This window comes from Cardiocondyla obscurior, linkage group LG19 (assembly GCF_019399895.1).
Source record: "Cardiocondyla obscurior isolate alpha-2009 linkage group LG19, Cobs3.1, whole genome shotgun sequence".
Classification (NCBI taxonomy): Eukaryota; Metazoa; Arthropoda; class Insecta; order Hymenoptera; family Formicidae; genus Cardiocondyla; species Cardiocondyla obscurior.
The window spans coordinates 202,171-227,741 of NC_091882.1; the positions used below are offsets into that span (position 1 = coordinate 202,171).

General features: G+C 35.5%; 4 protein-coding genes across 17 annotated transcripts; 1 reads left to right on the top strand and 3 right to left on the bottom strand.

Moving 5' to 3' along the window:
• Window positions 1-3,097: 3,097 nt before the first annotated feature.
• On the bottom strand, window positions 3,098-10,431 carry Pfas (phosphoribosylformylglycinamidine synthase). 4 transcript variants are annotated; one of them, XM_070669336.1, is made up of 10 exons: window positions 10,416-10,431; window positions 8,888-9,166; window positions 8,680-8,821; window positions 8,311-8,461; window positions 7,689-8,079; window positions 7,392-7,504; window positions 7,042-7,286; window positions 6,148-6,863; window positions 4,287-5,999; window positions 3,098-4,171 (listed from the first exon to the last, which is right to left on the bottom strand). In XM_070669336.1, the coding sequence occupies exons 2-10, from the start codon at window positions 9,154-9,156 to the stop codon at window positions 3,934-3,936; spliced, it is 3,978 nt and encodes a 1,325-aa protein (XP_070525437.1). In that variant the 5' UTR covers window positions 9,157-9,166; window positions 10,416-10,431; the 3' UTR covers window positions 3,098-3,933. The 4 variants fall into 4 exon arrangements, with proteins under 4 accessions (XP_070525437.1, XP_070525434.1, XP_070525436.1 ...); XM_070669333.1 differs by having other exon boundaries at window positions 10,297-10,420; XM_070669335.1 differs by lacking the exon at window positions 10,416-10,431 and adding an exon at window positions 9,245-9,523.
• Window positions 10,432-10,527: 96 nt separating this feature from the next.
• Csn5 (COP9 signalosome subunit 5) lies at window positions 10,528-12,492 on the top strand. 2 transcript variants are annotated; one of them, XM_070669369.1, is made up of 5 exons: window positions 10,528-10,792; window positions 11,077-11,229; window positions 11,309-11,543; window positions 11,621-11,815; window positions 11,965-12,492. In XM_070669369.1, the coding sequence occupies exons 2-5, from the start codon at window positions 11,078-11,080 to the stop codon at window positions 12,418-12,420; spliced, it is 1,038 nt and encodes a 345-aa protein (XP_070525470.1). In that variant the 5' UTR covers window positions 10,528-10,792; window position 11,077; the 3' UTR covers window positions 12,421-12,492. The 2 variants fall into 2 exon arrangements, with proteins under 2 accessions (XP_070525470.1, XP_070525469.1); XM_070669368.1 differs by having other exon boundaries at window positions 10,528-10,772.
• A 218-nt stretch (window positions 12,493-12,710) lies between these two features.
• Ap-1gamma (adaptor protein complex 1, gamma subunit) lies at window positions 12,711-23,565 on the bottom strand. 10 transcript variants are annotated; one of them, XM_070669339.1, is made up of 15 exons: window positions 23,469-23,565; window positions 20,134-20,195; window positions 19,624-19,807; window positions 19,402-19,548; window positions 19,009-19,324; window positions 18,354-18,371; window positions 16,814-17,224; window positions 16,497-16,727; window positions 16,159-16,380; window positions 15,850-15,977; window positions 15,507-15,753; window positions 15,089-15,359; window positions 14,782-14,942; window positions 14,613-14,705; window positions 12,711-14,520 (listed from the first exon to the last, which is right to left on the bottom strand). In XM_070669339.1, the coding sequence occupies exons 1-15, from the start codon at window positions 23,525-23,527 to the stop codon at window positions 14,419-14,421; spliced, it is 2,652 nt and encodes an 883-aa protein (XP_070525440.1). In that variant the 5' UTR covers window positions 23,528-23,565; the 3' UTR covers window positions 12,711-14,418. The 10 variants fall into 10 exon arrangements, with proteins under 10 accessions (XP_070525440.1, XP_070525439.1, XP_070525450.1 ...); XM_070669338.1 differs by having other exon boundaries at window positions 19,624-19,816; XM_070669349.1 differs by lacking the exon at window positions 23,469-23,565 and adding an exon at window positions 22,318-22,457.
• Window positions 23,566-23,907: 342 nt separating this feature from the next.
• Window positions 23,908-25,445, bottom strand: Arfrp1 (ADP-ribosylation factor related protein 1). The gene is made up of 5 exons (XM_070669380.1): window positions 25,299-25,445; window positions 25,063-25,233; window positions 24,806-24,887; window positions 24,428-24,599; window positions 23,908-24,138 (listed from the first exon to the last, which is right to left on the bottom strand). Exons 1-5 carry the CDS (start codon window positions 25,389-25,391, stop codon window positions 24,039-24,041), a joined length of 618 nt encoding a protein of 205 aa, XP_070525481.1. The 5' UTR covers window positions 25,392-25,445; the 3' UTR covers window positions 23,908-24,038.
• Window positions 25,446-25,571: the final 126 nt, after the last annotated feature.

Genomic DNA, 25,571 nt, shown 5'->3' on the forward strand with positions numbered 1-25,571 from the left:
AAAAGCAAAAAAAAGAAAACGATAAATTGATTTTGGGGACCTGCGACAAAAGTGAGAGAAGCAAAATGGAGATGAAAAGAGAGGGAAAAAAAGATTTTTAGAAAACTTAGAAACTTGTGTGAGACATCTACTTTATATCCAAGATTTTGTACTTGTATATCATGTACAGTGATTGTGGTACGTCCTTCTCTACGTTATCCTCTCTCTTTGTTATCGCGTTTTTTTATTAGACCGCGCGCGAAGTATCCAGGAACAGACCGTAATGCATTGTTGACGCAACGACGTACATACGTATTTATATTGCTCGTGGATGACCGGAAGGCTGCATGAACGAACATGCGCAACAAGAAACTTTCACACAAAGCTTTACATTGATATTGTTTATGAAGATACTACTCGCATGTTCATTTTAAGTTAGCCGTTAATTTTGCGTGCAACGTTCAATGCGAGAAGTTAGGTATCACGACTCTCGAAAGAGATACCAAAATACGATAAAATAACTACTGAAGTAACAGTTTTTTATATACTTTTTACATTCTAACTAAACGAATCTATGTTGAATTTTTCGTAAGAGATATTTAATATACTTTAATGTGTGTGAAAATGTATACATATACATCTAGAGTTACCGCACGAATGTCTGGTGATTTTTACGAGACTCTTTGGCAGAATTCGATTGATTATAGGCCACGCTCGATACTGCCAATGCTCAGGCGAATATACTTTTTAAGTACAAAGACGGTGGTAGCACAGGCGTTATGAGTTTTCAGTTTTTATCTATCAGTTTTAAACGAAAAGAAGGGCTGAAAGGTAAATGATTGTTTAACGTCGACGAAAGGATATTTGGAAACATACTTCCACAGGCGGTATTAGTTAAAGATACTCTTTTTGAAGACAGTGAGAATCTGTCACAAAAAATAAAAGAATTAAATAAATAAAAAATAAAAAACTGAATCTTATACTCTGTAAGGACCGAGAATGAATTTTCTGCGGAGCACAGTCTTCCTGAAACGTTCTATAATACCAGAGATCTACCGGGTATCTGGCGATTATTTGGTACTTGTCGAATCGGACAGTTGATTCCGAATTCCGGGAGAATAATTTTATGTCTGAATAATATGCCGGTTGGACAAGTGTTGTTTACTATTACAAGTATCCAGCGAGCATCCGATTGGCGATTTCTTCTCGATTGCCACGGGTGCCTGTCTCTAATAATATTCGGTACATCTCTTTCTCTCTATAATTTATTATCTAAAAGTTTGTAAGAGTCGATAGATTTTCAGCAAACGTAAATGACTTTGTACTGGCATCCGCATATAATTCAGTAAGTCTGTATATAAAGCAGTAACACTTAAGGTTATTGAGTAAACGTGAAGTGTGATAAAACCCGAATCTAAATGTTATTACAGATTTTGTGTGGAGGCATTTTACCATTAATTATATATATACATAATATATACATTTCTTTTTTTAAATTAATTGAACGATTTGACCGTCGCTTTTAATGCGGAAAGGAAAATCGTGCCATTCCAGGAAAACCTGCATTTAACGCAAACCTATTTCCAGGATTTTCTTAGGGCTTGTGTTTAGTCGAATAAAAATCAATTATATAATCGCAATAGCGAGCACTTTAAGAGGAGCGTAAATAGCAAAAGAACTTAATTCAATGTAAATAATTGTAATATTTATTACAGAGCGATAGCTCGTAGACTAGTAGCATATAGTTTAGTTGGATGCTAATTTAAGTTTCAACGATAAATATATGTAAATGTGTGTGCGTGGTGTACCGACCGCGTGCGTGCAATAGAAAACGAACGAATATCGTTTTGTTCGACTTCAGAGATGAAGAAGCTATCCTAGTCAGTATATAAAGTTGTGTACATTCAGTAATAAGATCTCTTGCCAAATTTTTAACCCGGAAAGCTCAGTTTGAGGAAAAAAAAAACGCAAAGCAAAGTCTTTTTTCTTAAAAACATATTTGTATCGTCACTATTAATACGTATGAAAGGCTATATATTAGTGCGTCATTATCCCCCGATACATGTTCTAGATTTTAAGAAGAAAATTGCTTATCGAGAAAGTACACAGTAAAATGTATACATGATCCAGCTTCAGTGTTTTAACAATGTATTCGTAATATTGTTCGTTATTCGTAATATGTAACTTATTGTCATGCTTTTCTTACTTTGCGATAAGTGTTGCGAATTTTATTTTTTAAATCTTTACATCAGTTTAATAAGAAAATCTATACGCTTAATTGACTTTTATCATTTTCACGTTTTCTTTTTTAATGACTCGTAAAACACTGAAGGTGGACGTCGTCAGATACTGTAACTTTGATTACTCGGACTTTACAGCGAAAGAAAAATAAAACGGGATCAAATATAGTACTGTTCAAATTATAAACTTGCAAATAAACGTCGCTTGTCAGTCGGTAAATTATACTCGAATATTAATCCGCAAGGAGAGACATTCGACTCGTGCTCAATGATCTGTGCGAAATTTGCGACGAAGACTTACAGACAACCGAGGAGCCCGTTTAACACGTATTTTAAAATAATCTAGAACACAGAAAGCGTTGTTAAACTCTTAATATACGAATTTGTAAGTTAGACGATTGTTAACAGAACTTTTATTATAATCGTTTATCAATTTTTATAGTAGAAACAAGAGTCTGAGACACATTGCACACCAGTTTTTCTAAAAGGTAAAGCAGCATTTAAGTTTCTCATAATTTTTATACGTAACGTGATGTAAAAGAAAACGAGAGCGTATGCGTAACAAATATGAAAAAAAAAAAAAACAAGGGAGATCAGGATGATTGAGAGAAAAAAAGAGAATGTACGTGAGTGTATACGTCTATTATATACATATATGTGTATGCGTGAGAAAAGGAGGAAGAAAAAAAATTAAGAGAGAGAAAGAACAGAAACTCATTATTTGCAGAGGTAATGAGAGTGATGTAATGATATACGACATTGAGCAATTCATTTGAAATCGGAGCATTTTCTTGGCCTACGGCAATTTATCATCGCAAAATAAAAACAAATATAGTTAATGAACGAAAATCAAAAAAGATCTCGCAGAATTTGATTAAATGTTACACGCACATCGACAGATATACGAATACGTGACAGACAAAAAGAAGTGGGGAAAAAAAAAGACACGAACACGGGAGACCTAAGCTTTTGTGCACCCTTTAAGACTGATACTGGATACGCCAAAGGATCCAGGGCTCTAATGTTTTTCCGTATATTCGTATATTGCATAATTATATGTAATATTTTACACGTGTTTGGCATGGGATGTGACGAAGTGCTTATTTCTGTCGTTAAGTCCTTGTGTGACCATCGGTAATTTCTGTTGAATATTTTCTCAAATTAAATTCCGTGTGTTTCTCGCTTTATCAATTAGTGAACGTGTAGATAGTACATATATACAGACATATATATGTATATTATCATTTTTTTTTATTGTATATTTTTCTCTCACTGCGCGAAAGAAATTTACAAAATATATGTAGAGGCTACTCCAGAGAAATTATGTAAGTTATAATGTTATATTGCGTCTTTCTTTATGTCTGCGGTTTTACGAATTTTAATGTAATATAAAAAGAGAGTCGGAGGGATGTAGGAGATAACGGAAAACGAACGAAGCTCGTTAATTGATACCACTTTTTGTATATTACGATTGTGTCTAATTGCCATATTCCGGATTTAATTCCTCCTATTGTAACGGAACATGAATACTATAAAAAGAGAAATAAAAACCTAAGATCCATAATAATCGCATTGATATCTTGTATTTAGCATCGTAATTAACTTCAATTTTCTGTATTAAAGTGTAAAGATACTCAGGAGTTTTTATAAAACTAGAACAAATTATGCGCACGCTTTTAATTAAATATTGGATTGATGGTTGATATTAAACTTTTTAATTGTTCTCCTGACACCAAGTATATGCATTGTCAAAAAGCCTTTGCCATGGCGAAACTTTGTAGTTCCATTTCGCAGGTTTCCAAGGCCATTGCCACATTTGTGTGCACCTTTCTGGATGTGGCATCATTGCCAAATGTCGACCATTTTTAGAACAAACACCAGCAATACCATTTTTACTACCATTTGGATTCATGGGATAACGTTCAGTTGGATTACCAAAATCATCTGTGTACCTGTTACAAATATTTAAATATGATATACAAATTAATTTAATTATTGTATAATAATAACGTATACGGTTCTTACGCATTTTTATTACAGGTAAATTATTAAAATATGATAACATACCTAATTGGCAAACAATTATTCTGCTCAAGAGTTTTCAAAACTTTATCTTGGAAAACGAATCTTCCTTCTCCATGAGCTACCCATACACCTAGTACGCTATTCTCCATATCTTTTAACATGATAGAGGGTGAGTTATCAATTCTAACAGTGGTCCACCTGCATTCAAATCTCTCCGATAAGTTGTGATCCAAGTAAATTCCTGGGGTATTTTTAATATTTTCGTCGCCCACCCAGCCTAACAGGCTCATCAGTTGACAGCCATTGCAAACACCAAAACTGAAAGTATTTTCACGAGCAATAAATCGACGAAATTGTTCACATAAAGATGGATGGAAAAGGAAACTGGCTGCCCATCCTTTTGCAGAGCCACAAACATCGGCATAACTGAAGCCGCCGGGGAAAATAACGCCTCTAAAGGTATCCAAAATAACTTGGTTTTCCAATAAATCTTGCATTGTAACATCCCATACATCAAAACCGGCCTCCAATAAAGAAGCAGCCATTTCTCTATCACCATTAATACCTTCCTCTCTTATAACAGCTACTCTAGTGCGCTCTGACAAATTTTTTAATATCGAATGACGAGGTTTAACAGGGTCGAAATTTAAAGAATAGGCTGGAATAGTTCTTTCACTCAGTTGAGAAAATTCTTCCAAGGCACACGCGATATTTGTTTGATAGTTTTCCAAGTGATAACTAGTTTCTTCCCAAATAATCATTAAATCAACTACTGCAGCGTTCAATACAATTTCATTTCGTACTTTAATAATTATCTCTGAATTCATTCCGAGACCTGCAGACTTTCCAATTAAATATACTGGAACTTCATAGCGTTGAAACATTTTTACTGCATCGTCATGATATTTTTCATCAATCTCCAATATCCAACCGACCTCTTCGGAAAATAATATATCGATGGCAGAAGCAGATTTATGCGTTATATTAACATTTATCCCTGACATTCCAGCGAAGCTCATTTCTAGAAGGCAAGTAATTAATCCGCCATCGCTAATATCGTGACCTGCCAAGACTTTGTCATCGGCGATTAATTGCTGCGTAACATTAAAGGCATTTTTAAAAGCCTGCGCGTTCTCAACGTCTGGCACATCGTTACCTAATTGATGATAAACTTGAGATAGAGCGGTTCCTCCAAGTCGGCTTTTACCATAAGACAAATCAATAAAAAGCAGGCAGCCTTGTTGTTCTACAGCGGCAGCTTTAAGATCCGGAGTAATAACCTGACGAATGTCAGGACACGGTGCATAGCAAGATACTACGAGAGTGCCGGGTGCCTTGACAATATCTTTATCGACACGTGCGGCCATACTAAGCGAGTCTTTACCGCCGTCGATCGCAATTCCAAACTCCTTCATGAGTGAACACATTGCCGAACAAGCTTTGTAAAGTGCTGCGCCTTCGCCCGGAAGTTTTGCTGGCCACATCCAATTACCACTACATTTGACATCTCGTAATCCGGAAACTCGTGCAAATACTAAATTGCTAAGAGCTTCGGCTACTGTCATTCGAGCACCAGCTGCTTCATTCACTAATCCTTTAATCGGCTGTTCGCCGATGGAAGTTGCAATGCCCTTCGTGGAAAAATGCGAAATGGCTGTCACAGCAACGTCTGCTAGAGGAGTATGTAATGGACCAACACATTGCTGCTGAGCCACTAAACCAGTCACGCAACGATCAACTTTATTCGTCAAATACCTGGTAAGAATATAATATAAAATCTTTAGATTATTCAATATCTCTAAAAGCTTGCGGTGCAATTTTGTTTTTTCTTTTGTTAATAAAAATAATGTAATAATAATAATATAGTAAAAATATACATATGTAACAAAAAAATGCAACGTACCGTTTGCTAGCTACCGAAGGAAGCCGTAAAACTCTGTTCAACGCGTCAAGTACAGTTAATTTATCAGGCAATTTTATTGGAAATTTTTGCAATGGCACGTTAAACAAGTTGAAAATCTTGCGAGGCATTTTTCCTAGAATAATTTCTAACTCCAGATTTACTGGATGTGTACTACTGTCTAAATCTAAATTTTTATTATCAAGGTATTTTGAAATATCGCAATTTTCTTCCTCAGAAACGATAATTTTTCCATTTCCTGTGACCGTGCCAACAAAATTGATTGGACACTTTTCACGCGCGGCGATTTTTTTCAATAAATCACGATTTTCTGGCTGACACAAAATTGCATCGCTCTCTTGATACTCTGCACCCCAAAGCTCCATTGTACTAATACTGGAATCACCGAGATCAAAATTTCTCGTAAAAATTACTGCACCAGCGGGCTCCACTAATTCTTTTAAGACATTTCCGTTGCCACCAGCACCTTGATCGTGGATACTTAGAATCGGATTATTATCACCCATTTCTGCACATGCTCGCACAACGCGATTTAGTTTTTGCTCCATTTCGGGATCACCACGTTGTACAGCTCCGAAATCTAGTTCCGTGCTATTGTCACCTTGCACTTCCATAGAACTTGCTGAACCACCACCTACACCAATTCGATAAACAGGCCCACCAATTTTAACTACCTCCATACCTTGCTTAGCTGGAATCTAAAAAAAAAACGTAATAGTGATAATAATCGTAATATATATGGCGCTTTTGAAAATAGCGCACTAATTATAAAGCATTATTCCTTATCGAGAACAAAACCAAATTTTCAATTCCGACAATTTTACTGCTTTTCAAAATAATAATTTTCTACGGGTTATAATTAACAATGAATTTTACTTTTGTAGCTAAATTTGCATCCATGGTTCCTAATCCTCCGCTAAACATTATGGGTTTGATCCATTCACGTCTAATTTCAGTTTTATCAGTTGCTCCATAAGAACGTACAAAACCGGATATTACAGGTTCCCCAAACTTATTTCCATAATCAGAAGCACCATTGCTCGCTTCGATTATTATTTCTAACGGTGACGCAAAATTATTAGGATAGACTTTATCCTTATCTTCCCATGGCAAGTCATATCCTAAAAAGAATAAATCGATGTAGTGAAAATAACGTGTAAAAGTAACGTGCTTTCTTAAAACAACTTTTTCTCTCAAGATTTGATGAAAATATGAATCTTGCATACCTGGAATACAAAGATTACCAACACTATAACCTGCAGTTCCTGCTATGTAATTTCCAGCTCTACCGATTCCTTGAATGTCTCTCAATCGACCTCCAGTACCCGTGGTAGCACCACTAAATAATTATATTTAATTAAAAAAAAACTATATATACAGAAATGATAAAAGATAAAATACTGCAATATGATTACAGTTTTTTATTAATTTTATTCAGTCACTGAGATCTAGCCCGATTATAAATGGTTATTTTTTTTATCGACTGCAAGTTTTTCATTTTATTATATTTTATTTAAATTTACCTGAAAGGTGCCACACCAGTTGGGAAGTTATGCGTTTCTGCCGTAAAAATAAGATGCTGTTTGACGTTTTCCAAGTTAAAGTTGCTGCATTCAAAAGTTTTCGCAGGACGTAATAAAGGAATGTCGAATCCTTCAATCGCACTGCTATTATCGCTGAATTTAATTATATTATTTGAATTTGAATAATTTTGCGTATCTATAATCATGTCGATGAGTGATTGTTCTTCTTCTTTACCGTCCAAAATAATACGTCCTTTAAAAAACCAGTGACGACTATGCTCGCTATTAGATTGAGCAAGATCGAAGCATTCTACACTAGTTGGATTACGTTTTAGTTTCCGATGAAATAGCTCCGTATAAAAATCCAAATCCCAATCGTCAAATGCCAGACCTGCAAAATAAAATTATAAAATATAAAAATTGTAATACTATGCAGTGTTTAAAAATTGCGTAATAAATAATATTTAATTCTAAATTATAATTAAATAAAAAGAGAAATTAAAAGTAAACGAGATGACAAATCCGTCTATCTCGGGATTTCGCGACATCGAGTCTCCGAAAACGCTCGAGAAGTATCAAAAAGTTAGAAAGAGTAATTTGGTAGCACGATGAGAGCACTCACCTAGTTTCGAATTAACTTCTTCTAAAGCCCTTCTACCATTTTTCATTACATCAACTTCGAACCATTTCTCTGGTCTAAAGCCATGATCAAATGTTTCAATAGGTTTTGTGTATCTGCACTCTGTCATTTTATCTCCCAAAACTTCTACAATCTGTGAAATAATATATATTATATTAATTAATATTATATTGTATTATATAAAATACAATTTTCTTAATTTTATTATTTTTATAAAACTAAAAAATTCCATTTTGATACGTAAAGACAAAGAATGTTCTTGTTTCCTGAGTTTTAATAAAATTAATTTTTTTATCCTCAACTTTTTATCAACACTTAACGAGTTTAACTAAAAATAAAAAATATACATACAGTATTTTCCATTTCTTTAGTTAGCTTTCCTTTATGCGTAATACGATATCTAATTGCCATTTCTATTCTCGTTACTTTATTTAATTTCACAGTTTGACATATAGAAACTACATTAGTAGAAAATGCAGTCGAGAAATTCAATCTGTAACATAATATATATACTATTTTAACACTTTGTTCGCTAATCACACGGAACATAAAGATTTACCTGGGTCCAATTTCAATAACAACAGCATGATCCTGAGTATCATCGAATACGCTATCGCACCGCAATGATTCTTGATCGCAAGGAGATGACAAAATCCATTTTAATATCCGAATTTCATCTTCTTGGAGAGATTCAAGAACTTCCACGTAATAACACGATTCGGTTTCAAGATTAGTTACCGAGGTTTCGATCTCCGTAATTTTCTGTAATTTTTTCTTTAACTGACCGGCCTTTAAACCAGGGGTTTTGTAAAATCTCAAAACAGTCATTTTTTATAATCTGCAAGAAAATCAACGAGATGTGTAAATTATACGACGAACACGTAGGAACTATTCGGAAATATGATTATTGAGCTACAATTAGCTTTAACTATATCTTCTGTCGTTTGATAAGAGAGACGATAATGTAGACCACCGCAGAGCTGAAATTTTTACACAGTTTTAAATGTTTATCGCATTACGTACATTCATACACATTGGAATAAATTGATACAATGAAGATTAAGTAAAACTGACGAATTGACGTCATATAAATTACGTCATACTAACGAAATATTGCGCAAAAATAGATCTGTCACAATAATAAAATTGACTTGTTCAATTTAATATAACTTATAATACATACAACCAGTATTTTTTTGTAATGTATTCTAATTTTTTTTTTCTTTATTTTTTAAATTAATTTAACAATGAGAATTTTCAAAAAAAAAAATAATTTAAGAATATTTTATTAGTATTAAATTCTGTTTCTTCTAAAAAGAAAACAGTTTGATTTCACGTCAAGATTTAAAAAAAATATTTCAACTTAAGAAAAAAAATTTCTTTTTAATAATAACAAAATTAAAAAAAAAATTACAAAATAAAGATTTAACATAATTTAACATGCTCGACTCGGCGTCAAACTTTATTTGATTACGGCTTTCACTCAATTATCTTTAAATTTAAAACTTAAGTGACACGTAATGTCATTGATTGACGGATCACGCCACCTGATGATATGAACTAGTTATGTTATGGCTCACACGTGTGTCAAACCGGATTCAGTATGTCAAACAAATAATAAATTCCACGTTTATTAAAATATACGATACTTAAATATTACTCATTAGAGATAACACATTTGTCCAAGTTTAATAACCAATATTATAAATATTATAATAAAATATATGAACTTCAGCTTATTTGCAATTGACTATAACCTTTATGAATTTTCTAACCAAGATACGTTAAGCATTCAATTGCTGCATTTACAAAACTAAACAATAATTTTAACTTTTAAACTTTTATTTTGTTTAAAAAAAAAAAAAGCATTCGACTCTCTTTTATAAAAAATGTATAGATTATCTGGAATTAAATTCTATTAAATTTTCTCTATATTTTTTACTGAATTAATTTAAAAGACTGACTTACTTGAACGTTGACGGATATTGCACAGAAATTCTTTTATGTTTCCACAAATATCTCTCCATGTACGACCTATGTAATCACTCGTTTGATACACTTCTGAATTAAAATAAACTTGCACATACTTAATTCAAAACGAGAAAGCAATTGTGCATGTATTGTGTTGCCAGTAAGATTCTTCTTCTTCTTCTTATTAATGGCACCTATCCCTGTTCAGTCAGTAAGACAAAAGTCGACGTTAGGGAACTTAAACCTTGTTTTCATCGAGTGCCTCGAATGGAATGCTCCGATACGTACGACGATTGTCGACTCTATGTCGACTTGCCTTGTGCCGCTGTCCGAGTTGGAAAGGTGGAAAACTGCTACTGCTACTACATGTAACACAACACTGAAAAGCATCTATAATCGTTATTTGTCTAAGTTATGTTTAAGTGATCAGTGAATTTTAATTGAGATCGACAAGTGCAATTAATTAATATCCAGTTAGTACACTTACTTTTCGGTAATTTCACCGGTGATTAATAACTGGACATTTTTCTATTTACTTAACCTCGCAGGTTATGAAAAATGCTCATATTTACCATAGACCCAAACTGTTTAAGATTTTAATAGCGTGTCTGCTTTAACGAATTAAATAATAGAATTTTTTTTCTATCTTTGTAGTTGATAATTTATATAATTTACATTTGACGAGCATAAATGTCCGAGCATCACAATGGAAAGCACAAAGAATGCAGACTTCAGATATGTTTTATTTTTTATTAATTAATGGTTTTGTTTTTGTAGAATGGCCGGCCCATCTTCTGACCAGAACAATATTGCTCAGAAGACATGGGAGCTTTCAAACTGTATCGAAACTATCAGTACCATAGATGAGATTTATAGATATGACAGAAAAGAACAGCAAGACATATTAACTGCCAAGCCATGGGAAAAAGAGTAAGGATATTTTTATTTTACACACTCGTTAATAAGCAGCCCATAATTATAATTTGGTACTTTTTCTTATATGTTATAGTCCTCATTTCTTCAAAGATATAAAAATATCTGCATTAGCTCTTCTAAAAATGGTTATGCACGCGCGATCTGGTGGAACATTGGAGGTAATGGGTCTCCTTCTTGGTAAAGTAGCAGCGAACACAATGATCGTAATGGATTCTTTTGCATTGCCAGTTGAAGGTACTGAAACTAGAGTAAATGCTCAAGCTCAAGCTTATGAATATATGACAGCATATATAGAAGCTGCTAAACAGGTAAATAAATATTTTTTTTTTTTTTAACAAAAATTCTGTAAAAATATAATAAAATATTGTGTTAATTTATTCTGTAGGTTGGTAGGCTAGAAAATGCAATTGGATGGTACCACAGTCATCCTGGATATGGTTGCTGGTTGTCTGGTATTGATGTATCAACCCAAATGCTCAATCAAAATTTCCAAGAGCCATTTGTTGCAATTGTTATTGATCCTGTGAGAACTATTTCTGCCGGCAAAGTCTGTCTTGGTGCATTCAGAACTTACCCTAAAGTATGTCCTAGGTTAAATGCGTAAAAATTTAAATTAATTATAATCTAAAAGAAAAAAAAATCAAAAATATTGGTTTATCTTAATTTTGCAATAACACTATTACAAAAAGTCACTACAAATCATTTTATTTAATTGTACGTTGTTTTCAGGGATATAAACCAGCTAATGAAGAACCATCAGAATATCAAACGATACCACTGAATAAAATTGAGGACTTTGGTGTTCACTGCAAACAATATTATTCTTTAGAGGTGTCCTACTTCAAATCTGCATTAGATAGACGACTTCTTGATTCATTGTGGAACAAATACTGGGTAAACACGTTAAGCTCTTCTAGCCTACTGACGAACGCGGACTACACTACTGGCCAAATATTTGATTTATCGGATAAACTGGAACACTCAGAATCAGCTTTAAGTAGAGGATTCGTTTTTGGTGGCACGGATCCTCATGACCGTAGTAAAGTGGAAAAACTCATAAAGGCAACTAGGGACAGTTGTAAGACTACTATTGAAGTGATTCATGGTTTAATGGCACAAATTATTAAGGACCGTTTGTTCAATCACGTCGGCAGTAACACGTCTTGTGATTCTCAGCAAAAATAATATAATCCATCGTAATGTGTGATAATAAGTCTGCTATGAAATGTGTATTTGTAATAAAGATATATATCCTCATTTAAGTTCAAAATCTATAAAACAATTACTTGGCAACACAAGCGAGAATTTTTCGGTTCAAGCTTTTAAATAAATTTGTATTAAAAAAAAAAATTGAGAATAAAAGTTATGTAAAATATCAATGTTAATTATTATAAGTGAGTGAATAAAATATCAGCGTTCGTTAGTTTTTTTCACGGCTTCGTTTTACACGAATGCGACGGATTTGAAAAACGTAGTGGAATAAAAATACATTTTATTTTCACACCTTGATTCGCTAGAAAGTATATATACAGCATTTTTATCATTAATCAATATCCTCATGTATGTATTTATATATTTATAGGTATGTTTATAAAACTAATACTATGTAATATTCAGAACAAGTAGGCAGAGCAACACTCCCATTGAAGGGCTGACGCGCTGTGTCACAGACTTTTTAAGGACAAGGCCACTCAGAGAAACACCTACCTGTTCTATTTTATATATTCCTACACCTCGCGCGAACGCGCGCGCGTCTATTTATCTCGCAACATATAAGGGACGGAGCTAAAATGCATAGTTCTATGTTAAATCAATTGTAAACCTAATCGAAAAGTTACACATTAAATCCATACATTTCTCTCTATCTTCGTTATATTTCTGAAAATGTAAATAATTACAGTCGAATAGTAAATTATAATCCCAAATTATGTGGTAAAAACGTCGTTATTTTACTGTTAATTTTATGTTAGTTACTGCAACTTAAAAAGCAGACGTATATACCCGGACAGATGCGCGCGACATATAACATAACAATCAGAATTCAGCCCTCCAATGTTACTCTGTACTCTGAATACGAATTCGAAACTGCTGTTCATGTATGTACATACACTTGTGCGCCTTAGGCGACGTATGTATGTGTATGTGTTTGCGTGTCTTCCCCCCTTTCCCCAAAAATGATATCTCCCAGTTTTTCGAAGACGGAAATGTAGATATTATATTCGCGTTATTGAATCAACAGTTCTATCATATACACATGTAAAGTCCCACTTCGCGTAATCTTTCTCTTATTATTTTTTTTTCCTTTTTTTTTCTATAAGAATTTCCTCACTTCTATAGTCACTGTGATTATCTATAATATTTACAAGACGATTTTTTGCGAGTCGTCTGCGATATCTTACAAATACAGCAGTAAAAAAGATCGTATTTTTCTTTTTGTTACATCGAAAATTAAGCGCCTTCTCATAGATAACTTTTTGGGGCAGCGACAGAGCACTTTCGGTGACGGAATCTCTCTTCCGTGTATCTTATATGTTCTATTGTTCTCGAGTGGTGTGTATTTCGTCTGTTGTGTTTATATTTTTTTACTCGGTTTTTTTTTCTATATTTTTTCACTTTTTATCTCGTTTAGTCTATATGAGGAGAAATTACGCGCTAAATTAGTAGCCGTAAAACAGCAGGAATGCAATCAATATCTTCCTCAACTTCCTTTGCGTGTTGCGGTTAGAAAAAATATTTACATCTTCCTTCTTTTTCCTCCACAGATGTGTGGCACATCATGAGAACAAAGCACATTATATTTTCTCGTTGAAACTAAACTATGCGAGAATGATAACTGACGGTATTGATACAAAACGTAATTTCGGAAAGATTGCGACATTAATATTACACTGTTCGCGAATAGTCTTAATATATACGTCTGGAAAAGAATATGTCGCACATATTACACGTGAAATTAAACTAACTTACTTCTCGACACGTCCGGAGTCTCCTTCACAAAGGTTAGATTAAGTTGTTTCATCAACGCCACGCATACAACAATTCAATTGCTTAATTAATACAAACGTCTGTGTGTGTTAAATATATCCATTGGCTAATTTCCACGTATCTTCTGATCCGATCTCCACACTTGATTAATCACTTTTAGGCAGGTATATGTACAAATGTATTTTGTATTGTATCTTGTCACTGCGATGTCGAAGCCGGAAAATTATTAACTTCCGTCTGTTCTAGAACTGGTCCGGTTGGGCCCGTATATGATATACGCAGTCTCATTCTTAATGATGCCTGATAAAACGAAAAGAAATTATCGATTAGATTAAAAAAAAAAACTTGGTTGCATAGATCTTCTGCGTAAAAATAACTTATTAAAAACTAACCCTGTTCATATTTGTCACTCGTAATACTTGGGTTACTTGACCAGACGGTGGAATGACAGTACTCGATGGCGACAGCATTTGTAGTTGGAATGTCTATAAATGTAGCGATAAATGCATTAGCTTGATGTACTACAGGTATATCGTAAATGTAATTAAAAATGCATCTAACCCTAGGAACTGCTGCTTGAAACAAAAAATCAGTTAAAACTGTGCTTCCAGAGTTTTGAGCCAGCATATTTATGACTAACAGATCGGGAACATCCGTAGGTCGTTCCAATTTAAACGTGATTTTAAGACCCAACTTGTCCAAGACCATCATACTCGGCAGTTCTGTAACAATAATTACGATTATAATTTATTATATAAGATAATTTCCTATAATAAACGAATACTTTTTCGAGAGTAGTGTTCGTTTACTATAGAATATCCTGTATATATTAATAATCCACGATATTCTTCTAAATTTTAGGACAAACCGTTTTGCACTGATGGAGTATTGAGCAATCCGTCCACCAAAAAATTATTATTGTTTGTGGGACTAAACATCGATGTGGATGACGCTTGTGGTTGGAGCGGCAGCGTGGGAGTGACAGGCGTAGGCGCGTTCAAATCTAAACTTCCAAGCAAATCCAGCAGGTCATTGTTATGCGTTGCTGTGGTCGAACTTGGCGAAGAATTTTTGTTACTCGTTACTGCTGGAATCGTTATTCCTACATCCGTAGTTCCAAGTAAGTCTAAAAGTGCACTCTGAAAAGTTGCGAAAAAGAAATGAAAGATACTAATAGAATTCTTTTCTTTTTTTTTCTCTTTTAAAGATTCAAGAATCTCTTGTCTAAATTCTTATAATTTATTTAGAATCTAGATAAAAAAGTATATCGAGTAATGCACGCTTACTGAATCGGATGTAGTCGTAGGTGGTTCTAAAATCGTGGACTTCTCATCCTCCGGTTCCGGCTCGCCGTTCACCATGCCTATGATACCGTTAGCCTGCGGTCGCGCAGTTTCCATTGGCGGCATTCTTTCGAGCAGTGCGGGCCGCAGATGATCGTACTTTCGGAACAATTGCGAAAATTCGATACCTCTCTGCTGTAATTCGATATGCAAATTGCTACCAAACGTGTCTATGATCTGACGAATTTTCCTGTAACAGAACACAATGTGGATATTAAAATTTAATGCAAAAAAATTCACATAGATATCATACGAGTGACCATGGATGATCGAAAGTTATACTAACTCGTGGCCTTTCTGGAACCTCGTACTCAATTTGGTGAGAGACAATAATGTGTATTGTTTCGTAACCACAGTATTCTGTGGATTCCAGAGTAACCTTTGATACACATCGATAACTTCGTCCTCTGTTAACTGATAACAAAATTTAAAAAGTTTTTAATTTTTACTTTTATTAAATGCGGTTTAATATTATTAAATCATAAATAAGATAAATGCGGTCATTCAAAAAAATCAATTAATACAAATAAAATTTTTTTAACAGTTCGTCAGTAATATTAATTGATGTAATTGTTCTTAATAAAATAAAACTCACATTAACTGGAGTCTCGGCATCTTCCGACGGTGGGCCATATAACAAAAGATCACCATACTCTCCGATGCACCACGTAGCAACTTGCGCCAAGGGTTGCTTATCAGACGTATCTTTCTCTAATGCGCGCCATAACGCACCGACAGCAAAGCCTTGTTGTGGCTGCGTTTCCGAAATTAATTGTATCGTGCATGCTACTACATCGTCTCGCACATAATTACCAGCCTAAACATTGAAAAACAAAATTAAGTATCAGTAACTCGCATTCAAAAAATACAATGAATCATTGAGCGATCAATCGTGTCTCTTGAACGTAACTATTAGCTCATAAGAATACACACCGCAACGAGAACTTTGAAAAGCGTTTCGAGGTGCCAGCGTTTGTTCGGGGCAAACCTCTCCGCGGACATCACAATATTGCTACTACATTGAGCCTTAAATTCTGGATCAGCGCGCTCCAAAAACAAAAGTAACTCCTTCATCATGTTTCTAATATTGTTAGAATTCACGAGCGCGAAGCTGAGTTCCATCGCGCGTCTCCTGATCGATACGTCTGGGTCCTTTAAGCATTCCTAAAATACGCCGGAAGAATATTAATCGCAAATTAATAAATTTATATTCACGTTTAAAAAAGAACGTCTGCAAGTGAATATTTTACCAGAATTGTTGATCGATGCCTCTGCACCGCGCTCGTGTCCACATAAACCGTCTTCAATAACGTGTTTAAGGCCACGTATCTGATATTCTTGTCGTTATTCAACAAAAATCTACCCAATATGTTGACCGCCAAGACTCGAAGTCCGCTTTCCGACTTAATGTCCATGATCGATAGCACTGTCTCGTAAAGTATCGTGTTACCGACGTTTTTGCTGGTTTCCGTATTAGTGGCGACTTGAGCGAGAATGTCGTTCATGGCTTCGGACGCGTCGACATCGTTGCGCCCAAGAATACGCAGAAGGCGCAGAATCTTCACCTGAAGAAACGGATCTGATACTCCGGATACATCATGCTCAGGCGAGTATCCGGCTAGGATGAGGTTCTTCAAGATTCGTACAAGATTTGGCACAATCTGTAACAAGGATCTAATCAGCTTCATTGAATCTCGAGATTTTTTTGTAAATTTAACTCGGTTGTTAACATCAATTACGAAAAATTAGATTGAACAGAATAAGCCATTGCGGGATAACATACTTTTTACATGACAAAGTATAAATAAGCACTGTTTATTAATTTAAAATAAAATCCAAAGAGATTGGATTTTAATTGTTCGATAGTAATTTCTTCCAATGCAAGTAATATTATTAAGTATAATGCAGTATGCATTATTTATATTGCAAGTACTGCTATAAATTTAGTTAAACATCCTATCTTAAAAAATTGCCGCTTTACCGCGACTCCGATTAGTTCCCTCGCTTGGTGTTTCATGCCAAGCGAGAATAAACGTCAACGAGAGTGCAAGTTTATACAACAAAGTAATCTCCGCGCTTCTTAATTTTAATCGTAAAAAATCGCCGCGATAATCCACCGTCATTCTTTCGATCGTTCGTCTCTCGAGTGATAGTATTAGTGATTATTTAAAAAAAAGCAGTGAGATAGCGTCAAGTGATTTGAAGTGCTACAACATGTCAGGGTAATCCAGAATACTGCCACGGAAGGAAAATATTTTAGCCTAACCGGAATATACAAATGTATGTGAACCGGCAACACGCCGTCGGCTGTAGATCACTCAATTGTAATTATCATAAAGAAATTATTATAATTAACTAATGTCTGAATGTAATGACGCGCGTGAATTGGGATCTCTTAAAAACAGAGCGCGTATGGTTTGTTCTAGTGATATAAAAAATTAATAACTATTTCTATAGACGAGCTAAAATACACATGCAATTATAATAAAGAACATCATGCCAATTATATGTATTAAGTAATTATTACTGCTAGCAATATCTCTAAACATGTATAACTACTTGAATTGATCAAAAATTTATGTATATAGAAGATTTTATATTTATAAATGTAAAACATATAGATAATCTGAGAATGTTTAATTATTTAAAAAATAGCATAGTAAGCGAACAATCAATTTCACATTTTTACAATTTTAATGTATATTTCGAACGAAGTAAAAGAAAAGAATGAAGTCTGTGAGTAATAAACATACATGCAAAGATACAGAAGAACCTTTATATGCATATTACCTCACGATGGCCGCATTCCTAAGGAAGACAAAATCAACGCTTATATATTTCGTACGTTAACGTGATAAATTTGAAGGTATTGAACCTTGTGTTAAATTTCGTGAAAAAAATTTTGCACAACCGTCATGTATGTATTTTTACGAAAGATAGAAGAGAAACTCGCACATGTCTAAACGAAACTGCTTAAAATCGATTTAGAAACAAGTATGTATCGTAAATGTAAATTTAAAAGAACGTATATGAAATTGATTTTAAATTTTTATACTGTATTAACGTGAAACACAGTGTATACGTTAATGCGGAACGCCGATAAAATGTTTTTGTCCGTCAACCGTTTCGTATCTACACTCGTACAGAAATTAAGACTGCATTCTTTTCCATTATTGCTAACGAACCATAATTGCTTGACAAACTAACGCAAGTCAGTTCCTAATAAATAATTTTACTACCACACACTGAATCCGTTCAGCGGGTTTCTCTACTACTACCTAACTTGACAACGGTCATTCTAGATAGGTAGTACAACAGTCGATCAGTTATGTAATGCAACACTATGACTTAGACGGGTGGATTCACGGTATTAGACCGTATCCTACGGAAACCTGTTCCGAAACTAATGTATGCCGCGTATCAAACGAGTATCTTTTGAGTATACCTTTTTGAAGTGGTTCAGCGTGTCGACGCTGTTCTCGCACATTTCAGTGATAAGGGTGACACCGGTAATGAGAACCCCGTGATTTTTCTCGGTGATCAAGCTGCGGGTGGCCGGGAGAAACATTTCCATTAATTCCGGTACGCGTCTGATAATCCGAAAGGCACAAAGCGCCGCTTTTTTCCGGATGTATGCGTTCGGCGACTTCATTAATCTCTCCACTTCAGACGCCAAATCTCTTGCCATTTCCGGTGACGCGATTGCACCAAGAGTACACAAAGCCAAACCAATGACGAACTGTGTAGAGCTATTTAAGTCACTGTGCGAGAAAAAATAAAAAGTTTATCTTTTTGTCGAAAAAAACAGAGTATTGATGTAAAATAAAGCGACTGTTACTTTTTTAAACAATTAGTGATGAGAAGATGTACATCTTGCCGCTCGTCCAGCAACAACATGGCCCCTAAGTAACCGATTCGTTTATCGGTAAATCTGGGCGAAGCTATGAGTTTCAGACATTCCAATTGACCAAAATGCGCCGGATATCTGAAACAATTAATATATTTTTTTGTAAACTGATCCCTTCGATAAAACTATGATATTCGATACTTTGATACAAACCCTAACATATGAATGTACAGTAACTTGGCGATGTTACGACATCTCCAGACGCTGTCTTCTTCTCTAAACGTCGAGCGAATGTACGCGCACTCCTTATTTACGACCGTCCTCTCTTCCGCCGCTGTTCGAGCAGCTCGTATTTGCCTAATTAGATCCCTCAGTCGTGTCGGCGCAGGCATTCTAACTGTCGAGACTTTTAAAATGTGAAAAAGTTATCAGTATAAATATACACTATCTTTGGCAACTGCTGATTTTGCTTGCAAATCACTTTACTTATTAATAAATTAACACAACAAAATTTACGTACACGTAAACTTTGTACATTGCTTGTTTCATCGCACGAACAATACATCAAGATTCAAAAACACATATTTTTAATTTTACAAAAAACAATTTAATTATTTTTCAGCGTGTGAGAGAAGAATCTATGAAATATAACAAACAGGCAAAATCAGCTGTTCCAATAATTAGTTGCTACAGCTCTCACGAGTAAATCAGCAGTACACCTACCTCTTTCTACAGCCTCATTGAAAGCCTGCTTTATGGAGGCCATGTTAAAGGCTGGGTTAAACCTGAAAAAGTACACACCCACGTTGCTTTATGAACATTAGCACTCCTACCTGTCGAATCTACTTGTCGTGCAATGACACTTGTACTATATTACATGATTTTACTACGACTATTATTTTGCATTTTATATTTTGCAAGATATAAAAATCAAACCTGCAGCAAATTATATCTGAATTAATATACAGGGTATATTATAATATATAATATATATATTGCTATGTATAATATACATAGCAAACGGACACTTTTTCGGGAATAGATACAACTTATTAAGACAAGAAAAAAAGAAAGAGGAAATGTCTTATACCATTTTTACGTTTTTTCACGATAATGGTATATGTAAATTTTAAAACAACTAGCATTTCACCATGCATTTTAAACAGTACACCGGTGTCCTTATCTGACCACGTAATACACTCGACGATTGGGCGATTGTATCTTCTAACTCGCGCATCGTCGCTCGCTTCACCTAGACGCCGATCGCCTAATCCGTGGATCGAGTAAATTACGTGGTGAAATAAGAACACCGATGTACTGTTTAAAATGCATGGTGAAATGCTAATTGTTTTTAAATTTATATCTTGACTATTGTAGCGAAAAAATTAAAATGACATAAGACTTTTCTTTTTCTCACGGTTTAGTCTCTACTTACACTAACTGAAAATTATTTAAAGTATTATATGTACGAGTGAGACTGACTAATTAATGCGTTACCCATGTTCTGAGGCATTCATCGTTTCTCGACTTGAGCTCTGAACCTATGCCACAAACTGCACAACGAAAACCAAGACGCAGACGAGTACAAAACACAAGCTCTGGTATCCTCCTAATGGACACAGGATGACAATAATATTATATAGACAGGTTAGTGCCATACAATATTAATAGATTATATTGAAATAATATACATTAAAGAGAATCTCTTATGCCCTATTTCATAAAGAAACTCTGGAGCTTTCAACAATTTACTTTGCACACTGTCTTCAATTAAAATTCGTTAGCACATGAAAAATTCTTATTTATTATTTAACTTTGCATATTAGTGCACAATTGTAGCAAAAAAAAGTTTTCTATTAAAAATGATTATTGCTTATTTTTGGAAAGCCTAATGTATAATTCTGTCAAAGTTCTCTAATGCAAACTGACATCAGTTATGGTTTAACTTACTTTTTAGCCTTTCCCAATTTTCACAGCTAAAAAATAAAAAGTAAATTAATTTAATTGAAGAATTTAAAATATTAAATTTATTCCACACTGACGGAAATAAACGTCAAAGAAAGAAATTGCGAGTTCAAACGTCGGGATTACCTCAATTGAGACTTCATACGTCCAAGTAACCGACAGCTGTGTCGTGATCAGCGCACAATTGAGCGCTTTAATAAACTTGAGCACAATTTATCGAGCAAGGCGGAACGCTAAGAAGTAGCTCCAAAGTGCTTTCTGAAATAGGGCAGCGTTACATGAGCTTTGTCAACATGAGGACACGTTAGATATCGCGACGGGAGCATGAAGAACGTACCGGCCTTGAAATATATCAGTCAGTCGGGAACATGATTTAACCGAGGCGTGATGTCACGCTCGTGCATTAGAATCTCGGCCACTGTGTTGCAAAACACGGCCGGCTTACATAAAAAAAACGGGGACCGAAGTAGAGCGCCGAGGGCTAACCTACGGCCAGAGTGGAAGTGTCGAGGGCTAACCTACTGCCGTTGAACGTCGAGGTTTCTGCGCCACGGACGTCACCGTGGAAGCGTCCAGGAGGTCCGCCGTGACAGTCGGTCCGGAAGTCAGCCGTGAATGTCGCCGCGGATCCGTCGGGAAGCCAACGACTTCCTGCGTGACGTGTGTGTCGTTCACCACGTACACGCGGTTTTTACGGAGACGGAAAATCCTCGGGTTTTCCTATCGTGGAGCCAATGATCGCGACCTAATATGTTTACATTACGGCAACATAAACGGCAGCTAAAAAATCAGAGGAGCAAAGTTGACCGCGAGTCCTCGGTAGGCGCGAGCCGTGCGCCCTCACGCTCCCGTCGTCGCGGAAGAGCACTCGAGGTGCTCGATATGTCAACCGGTTGCTCAACGATCGAGAAACTGATCCGAGACTCGAGACTGAATACGTACCGTCGAGTCCCTTGAAGGCGGAGACTACTCGCTAGTTCGCGGTCGCGAACTCCATAAATATAGTTCTGCTTGCACCTTGCACCAAATCTCTACGTGCACGGACCACACACACTGCTCGTGCTTGTCCACCCGCGCGGTGCAGCGAGCCGCCTTAACGAGGTTCTCTCCTTCACTCTTTTTCCTTCCTTCTCACCTTTTTGCTCTCTCTTTTTCCTTCCTCTTTCCTCCTTTTTCTCTCTCTCTCTTTCTTTCTGCCTCGTCGACAGGTCGCGCAAATTTCGCGTGCTCGTGCGCCACGACGAGAGGACCCAAAGATGGCCGTTGTCGTCCCCGACGTCGTCTTCGACGTCTCCTTGGATGCTTTCTGTCGGTAGAACGTGCAACCGAAACTGAAGCACGTTTTTAACCTGGCGAACACACTTGACTCGAAAACGACGAGAAAGAAAAACAGCGCGGGAGTCAAGCGTGGACGAGGAATGCCGTGAACATGGCAGCACTGCGGATCGCCCGCGAAATCCGAATCTCGCACGAGTGGTGCAAAATAAAATTGGTTTTTTTACACGAGCGATTCCGAGAGGACAAATCACTTGATTTCGAAAACAAAAAAAAATTTCGAGCAAGTTTATTAAAAGACTGCGATGCTCCAAACCCCACGAGCAATCGTTGCTTTTCGTGATAAGATAACGCCTTCGATGCTTCCGTCCAAATTAAGGAACGGTGAGCTTCTACAAATGTCATTGCACGACTGATAACAATATGGTATTGCTTTCTTGCAGGAACAATTCATAATCGGTGGGACGTGCAATTGGGAGGAGGCGCAAGGTATTATCTTATAACAACTTGATAAAGGATGATGGATTTACAACGTAGTTTGTGTATCTAAATTCTCATAATTAAATATTAAATGTGGCTGCACACACACAGTCCTTGGATAAGAGAAGTAACATTTAGAATTGAATAGCCACATTTAATACTTGGAATGCAGTGAACAAGTAATAAACTGCATGCTGACCCCCTCTTTTTTTTTTCCGTGACATTTCTTAAACTAAAACTATTGCGCCGGGTAAAGTCAATCTTTGCAAAAAGATAGAGGTACATGACGAACGCTCCTAAGTGATCATAAACGTCACGTCGTAAATTGAACAAATCACCTCCTGTTGAGTTCCGGTGGCAGAACACTCCAATCTTCGACGTCGTAGTAAGGCCACATGGTACGCGACGATGTTAAACAAATACAGGGCTTACAGCCAAAAGATGTGCACTAAAAAAATCACAATCTATATATCAAACTGGGTACAGCTGCGCGATCAGTCTTGTACGGTCTTTATCACTAACATAATAGAGTGTGGAACAAGGTGTGGGCATTATCTCTTATCTTGGCGATTTGATATCAGGTATTCACTCACACAAATTCAGATCCCAATGAGATCTGACGATACTAATCATTTTATAATATTAATATTTTTTTTAATACTTTAACAAGTAATCGTAAATATTTCGGACTTATAATTTGCACGATTTTAACAGCGATTTTTTTTTACGTTTTTTTTTCTTTTTTTTATACATTAGACGAATACTTTATAATATATATTTAATTTAAAAAAATCTTTTATTCGTAGAAACACACGTACACATGCGACACAAATATATACGGTGTCGTTAGTATCGAAGTATTATTTGTATATTATTATAAATTACCAAAGAATAGGAATGTGTCACAGCTAAGATAAGGAATTATCGTCCTGATTGCGAGGCGGCCGTATATCACTGTTTCGCTTGACGCAATCCACCAGCCAGTGTATGCCTTCGTCTACTCCGTCCCTTTTTTCAAATTAGAGTTCATTATTTTATATTATGATAAAAGAGGCATTAGCGCTGTTTATTTTTTTTTTTTAATTTATAAATAATTACGCTATGCTGTACATGTATAATAATATACATATACAGAATTTCCCTTAATGAACGGACACTTTTTCGGGAATAGGTAAAACTTACCGAGATAAGAAGAAAAGTCGCGAAAAATGTAACGCGGCATAAGACTTTTCTTCTTGTCTCGAGTTAAACCTACTCCCGAAAAAGCATCCGAATAAAACACTAAACGTTTACATACCCATTAAGGGCGGAGACAGGCATTACCATGCAATCTCTTCTGCCGATTAAGTGTGCATTTTGATTGAATATCGGTTTCACTTCTCTGACACCCATACAATCGGGCACATCCTGCTTATTTGCTAATACCAATAATGGTACGCCAGTCAGATGCTCGGACGATATTACTTTATCTGAAAAAAAAAAAAAAAAAAAAAAAATTGTACACGTTTTTATCATTAATACATATTAACTATGCCTCATTAAATATCGAAAATAAACAGTTTTTGATGGGTAAAATATTAAATATAAAAAAACATTTCTTATATTATTTTATTTGCAGTTGTGGCTTTTTTTTATTTTAATAGTAACATTTATATTGTTTAAAAATGCGTCTCACCGAAAGTTTCTTTGGAATCTGGTATTCTATCACGGTCAGACGAATCGACGATGTAAATCACAGCATGAGATTCTGCATAATACTGCAAATATAAAACAATATTATTTAAGTGTCTCATATGCCATTTACTGGCACAATAAGAAATATGTACACATTATATAATTCCATACGTTGAAAAAAAAAGAAACGATATAATAATTATAAATGTAGACAACGTGTAATAACGTGCTAATTTTCTCGCAGTGTATGTTAATCACCTTATCCCATAAAGACTGAAGTTCTTCTTGACCACCAAGATCCCAGAAATTAAAGGAAACCCCGGCGATGTCGATCTTGCCGATGTTCAGGCCCACGGTGGTCGTGATCTTGCTCGGATTCATACCTTTGTAATTTCTCGTAAACTTCGTCTTCGCCGCCTCCAAGTAAGTCTATAAACAATAATTCGCAATTAAACGGTCCGTTTTATAACCTCGAAACGTTTGAGACAACCTACCGTTTTCCCTGCATTGTCAAGCCCCAGAATCAATATGAAGTACTCGTCCTTCTGCACCAAATACTTGTACAACCCGTGTAGCAACGTGTACATTTCCGTTGATGTAATGCAATTCACATGCCTTATTGTTTACATTTTAGGCCTATACTACTTGTCACGCTCGTGCCATGCTGGCCACGCTCGGAGTTGTTCTACTATGCTCCGCTAAGTAGTGCAGTGACGCAGAAGAGTCAGAACCCTCAGATCACCGGGTCGGATGTGACGTCTAATTAT

Excerpts from the sequence above, each read along its gene's own strand:
- Pfas (XM_070669336.1), bottom strand. The coding sequence starts at position 9,156 with ATGACTGTTTTGAGATTTTACAAAACCCCTGGTTTAAAGGCCGGTCAG. Across the intron at positions 8,080-8,310 it reads AGAAGTTAATTCGAAACTAG|GTCTGGCATTTGACGATTGG; the intron begins GTGAGTGCTCTC and ends TTTATTTTGCAG. Across the intron at positions 6,864-7,041 it reads ATGCAAATTTAGCTACAAAA|ATTCCAGCTAAGCAAGGTAT; the intron begins GTAAAATTCATT and ends TTTTTTTTTTAG.
- Csn5 (XM_070669369.1), top strand. The coding sequence starts at position 11,078 with ATGGCCGGCCCATCTTCTGACCAGAACAATATTGCTCAGAAGACATGG. Across the intron at positions 11,544-11,620 it reads ATATAGAAGCTGCTAAACAG|GTTGGTAGGCTAGAAAATGC; the intron begins GTAAATAAATAT and ends TTTATTCTGTAG. Across the intron at positions 11,816-11,964 it reads CATTCAGAACTTACCCTAAA|GGATATAAACCAGCTAATGA; the intron begins GTATGTCCTAGG and ends CGTTGTTTTCAG.
- Ap-1gamma (XM_070669338.1), bottom strand. The coding sequence starts at position 23,527 with ATGTGGCCTTACTACGACGTCGAAGATTGGAGTGTTCTGCCACCGGAA. Across the intron at positions 16,381-16,496 it reads TTTTCAAAGTTCTCGTTGCG|GCTGGTAATTATGTGCGAGA; the intron begins GTGTGTATTCTT and ends TTCAATGTTTAG. Across the intron at positions 14,706-14,781 it reads TTCAAGCAGCAGTTCCTAGG|ACATTCCAACTACAAATGCT; the intron begins GTTAGATGCATT and ends CTACATTTATAG.
- Arfrp1 (XM_070669380.1), bottom strand. The coding sequence starts at position 25,391 with ATGTACACGTTGCTACACGGGTTGTACAAGTATTTGGTGCAGAAGGAC. Across the intron at positions 25,234-25,298 it reads TTGACAATGCAGGGAAAACG|ACTTACTTGGAGGCGGCGAA; the intron begins GTAGGTTGTCTC and ends TATTGTTTATAG. Across the intron at positions 24,139-24,427 it reads CCTGTCTCCGCCCTTAATGG|GGACGGAGTAGACGAAGGCA; the intron begins GTATGTAAACGT and ends ATTTGAAAAAAG.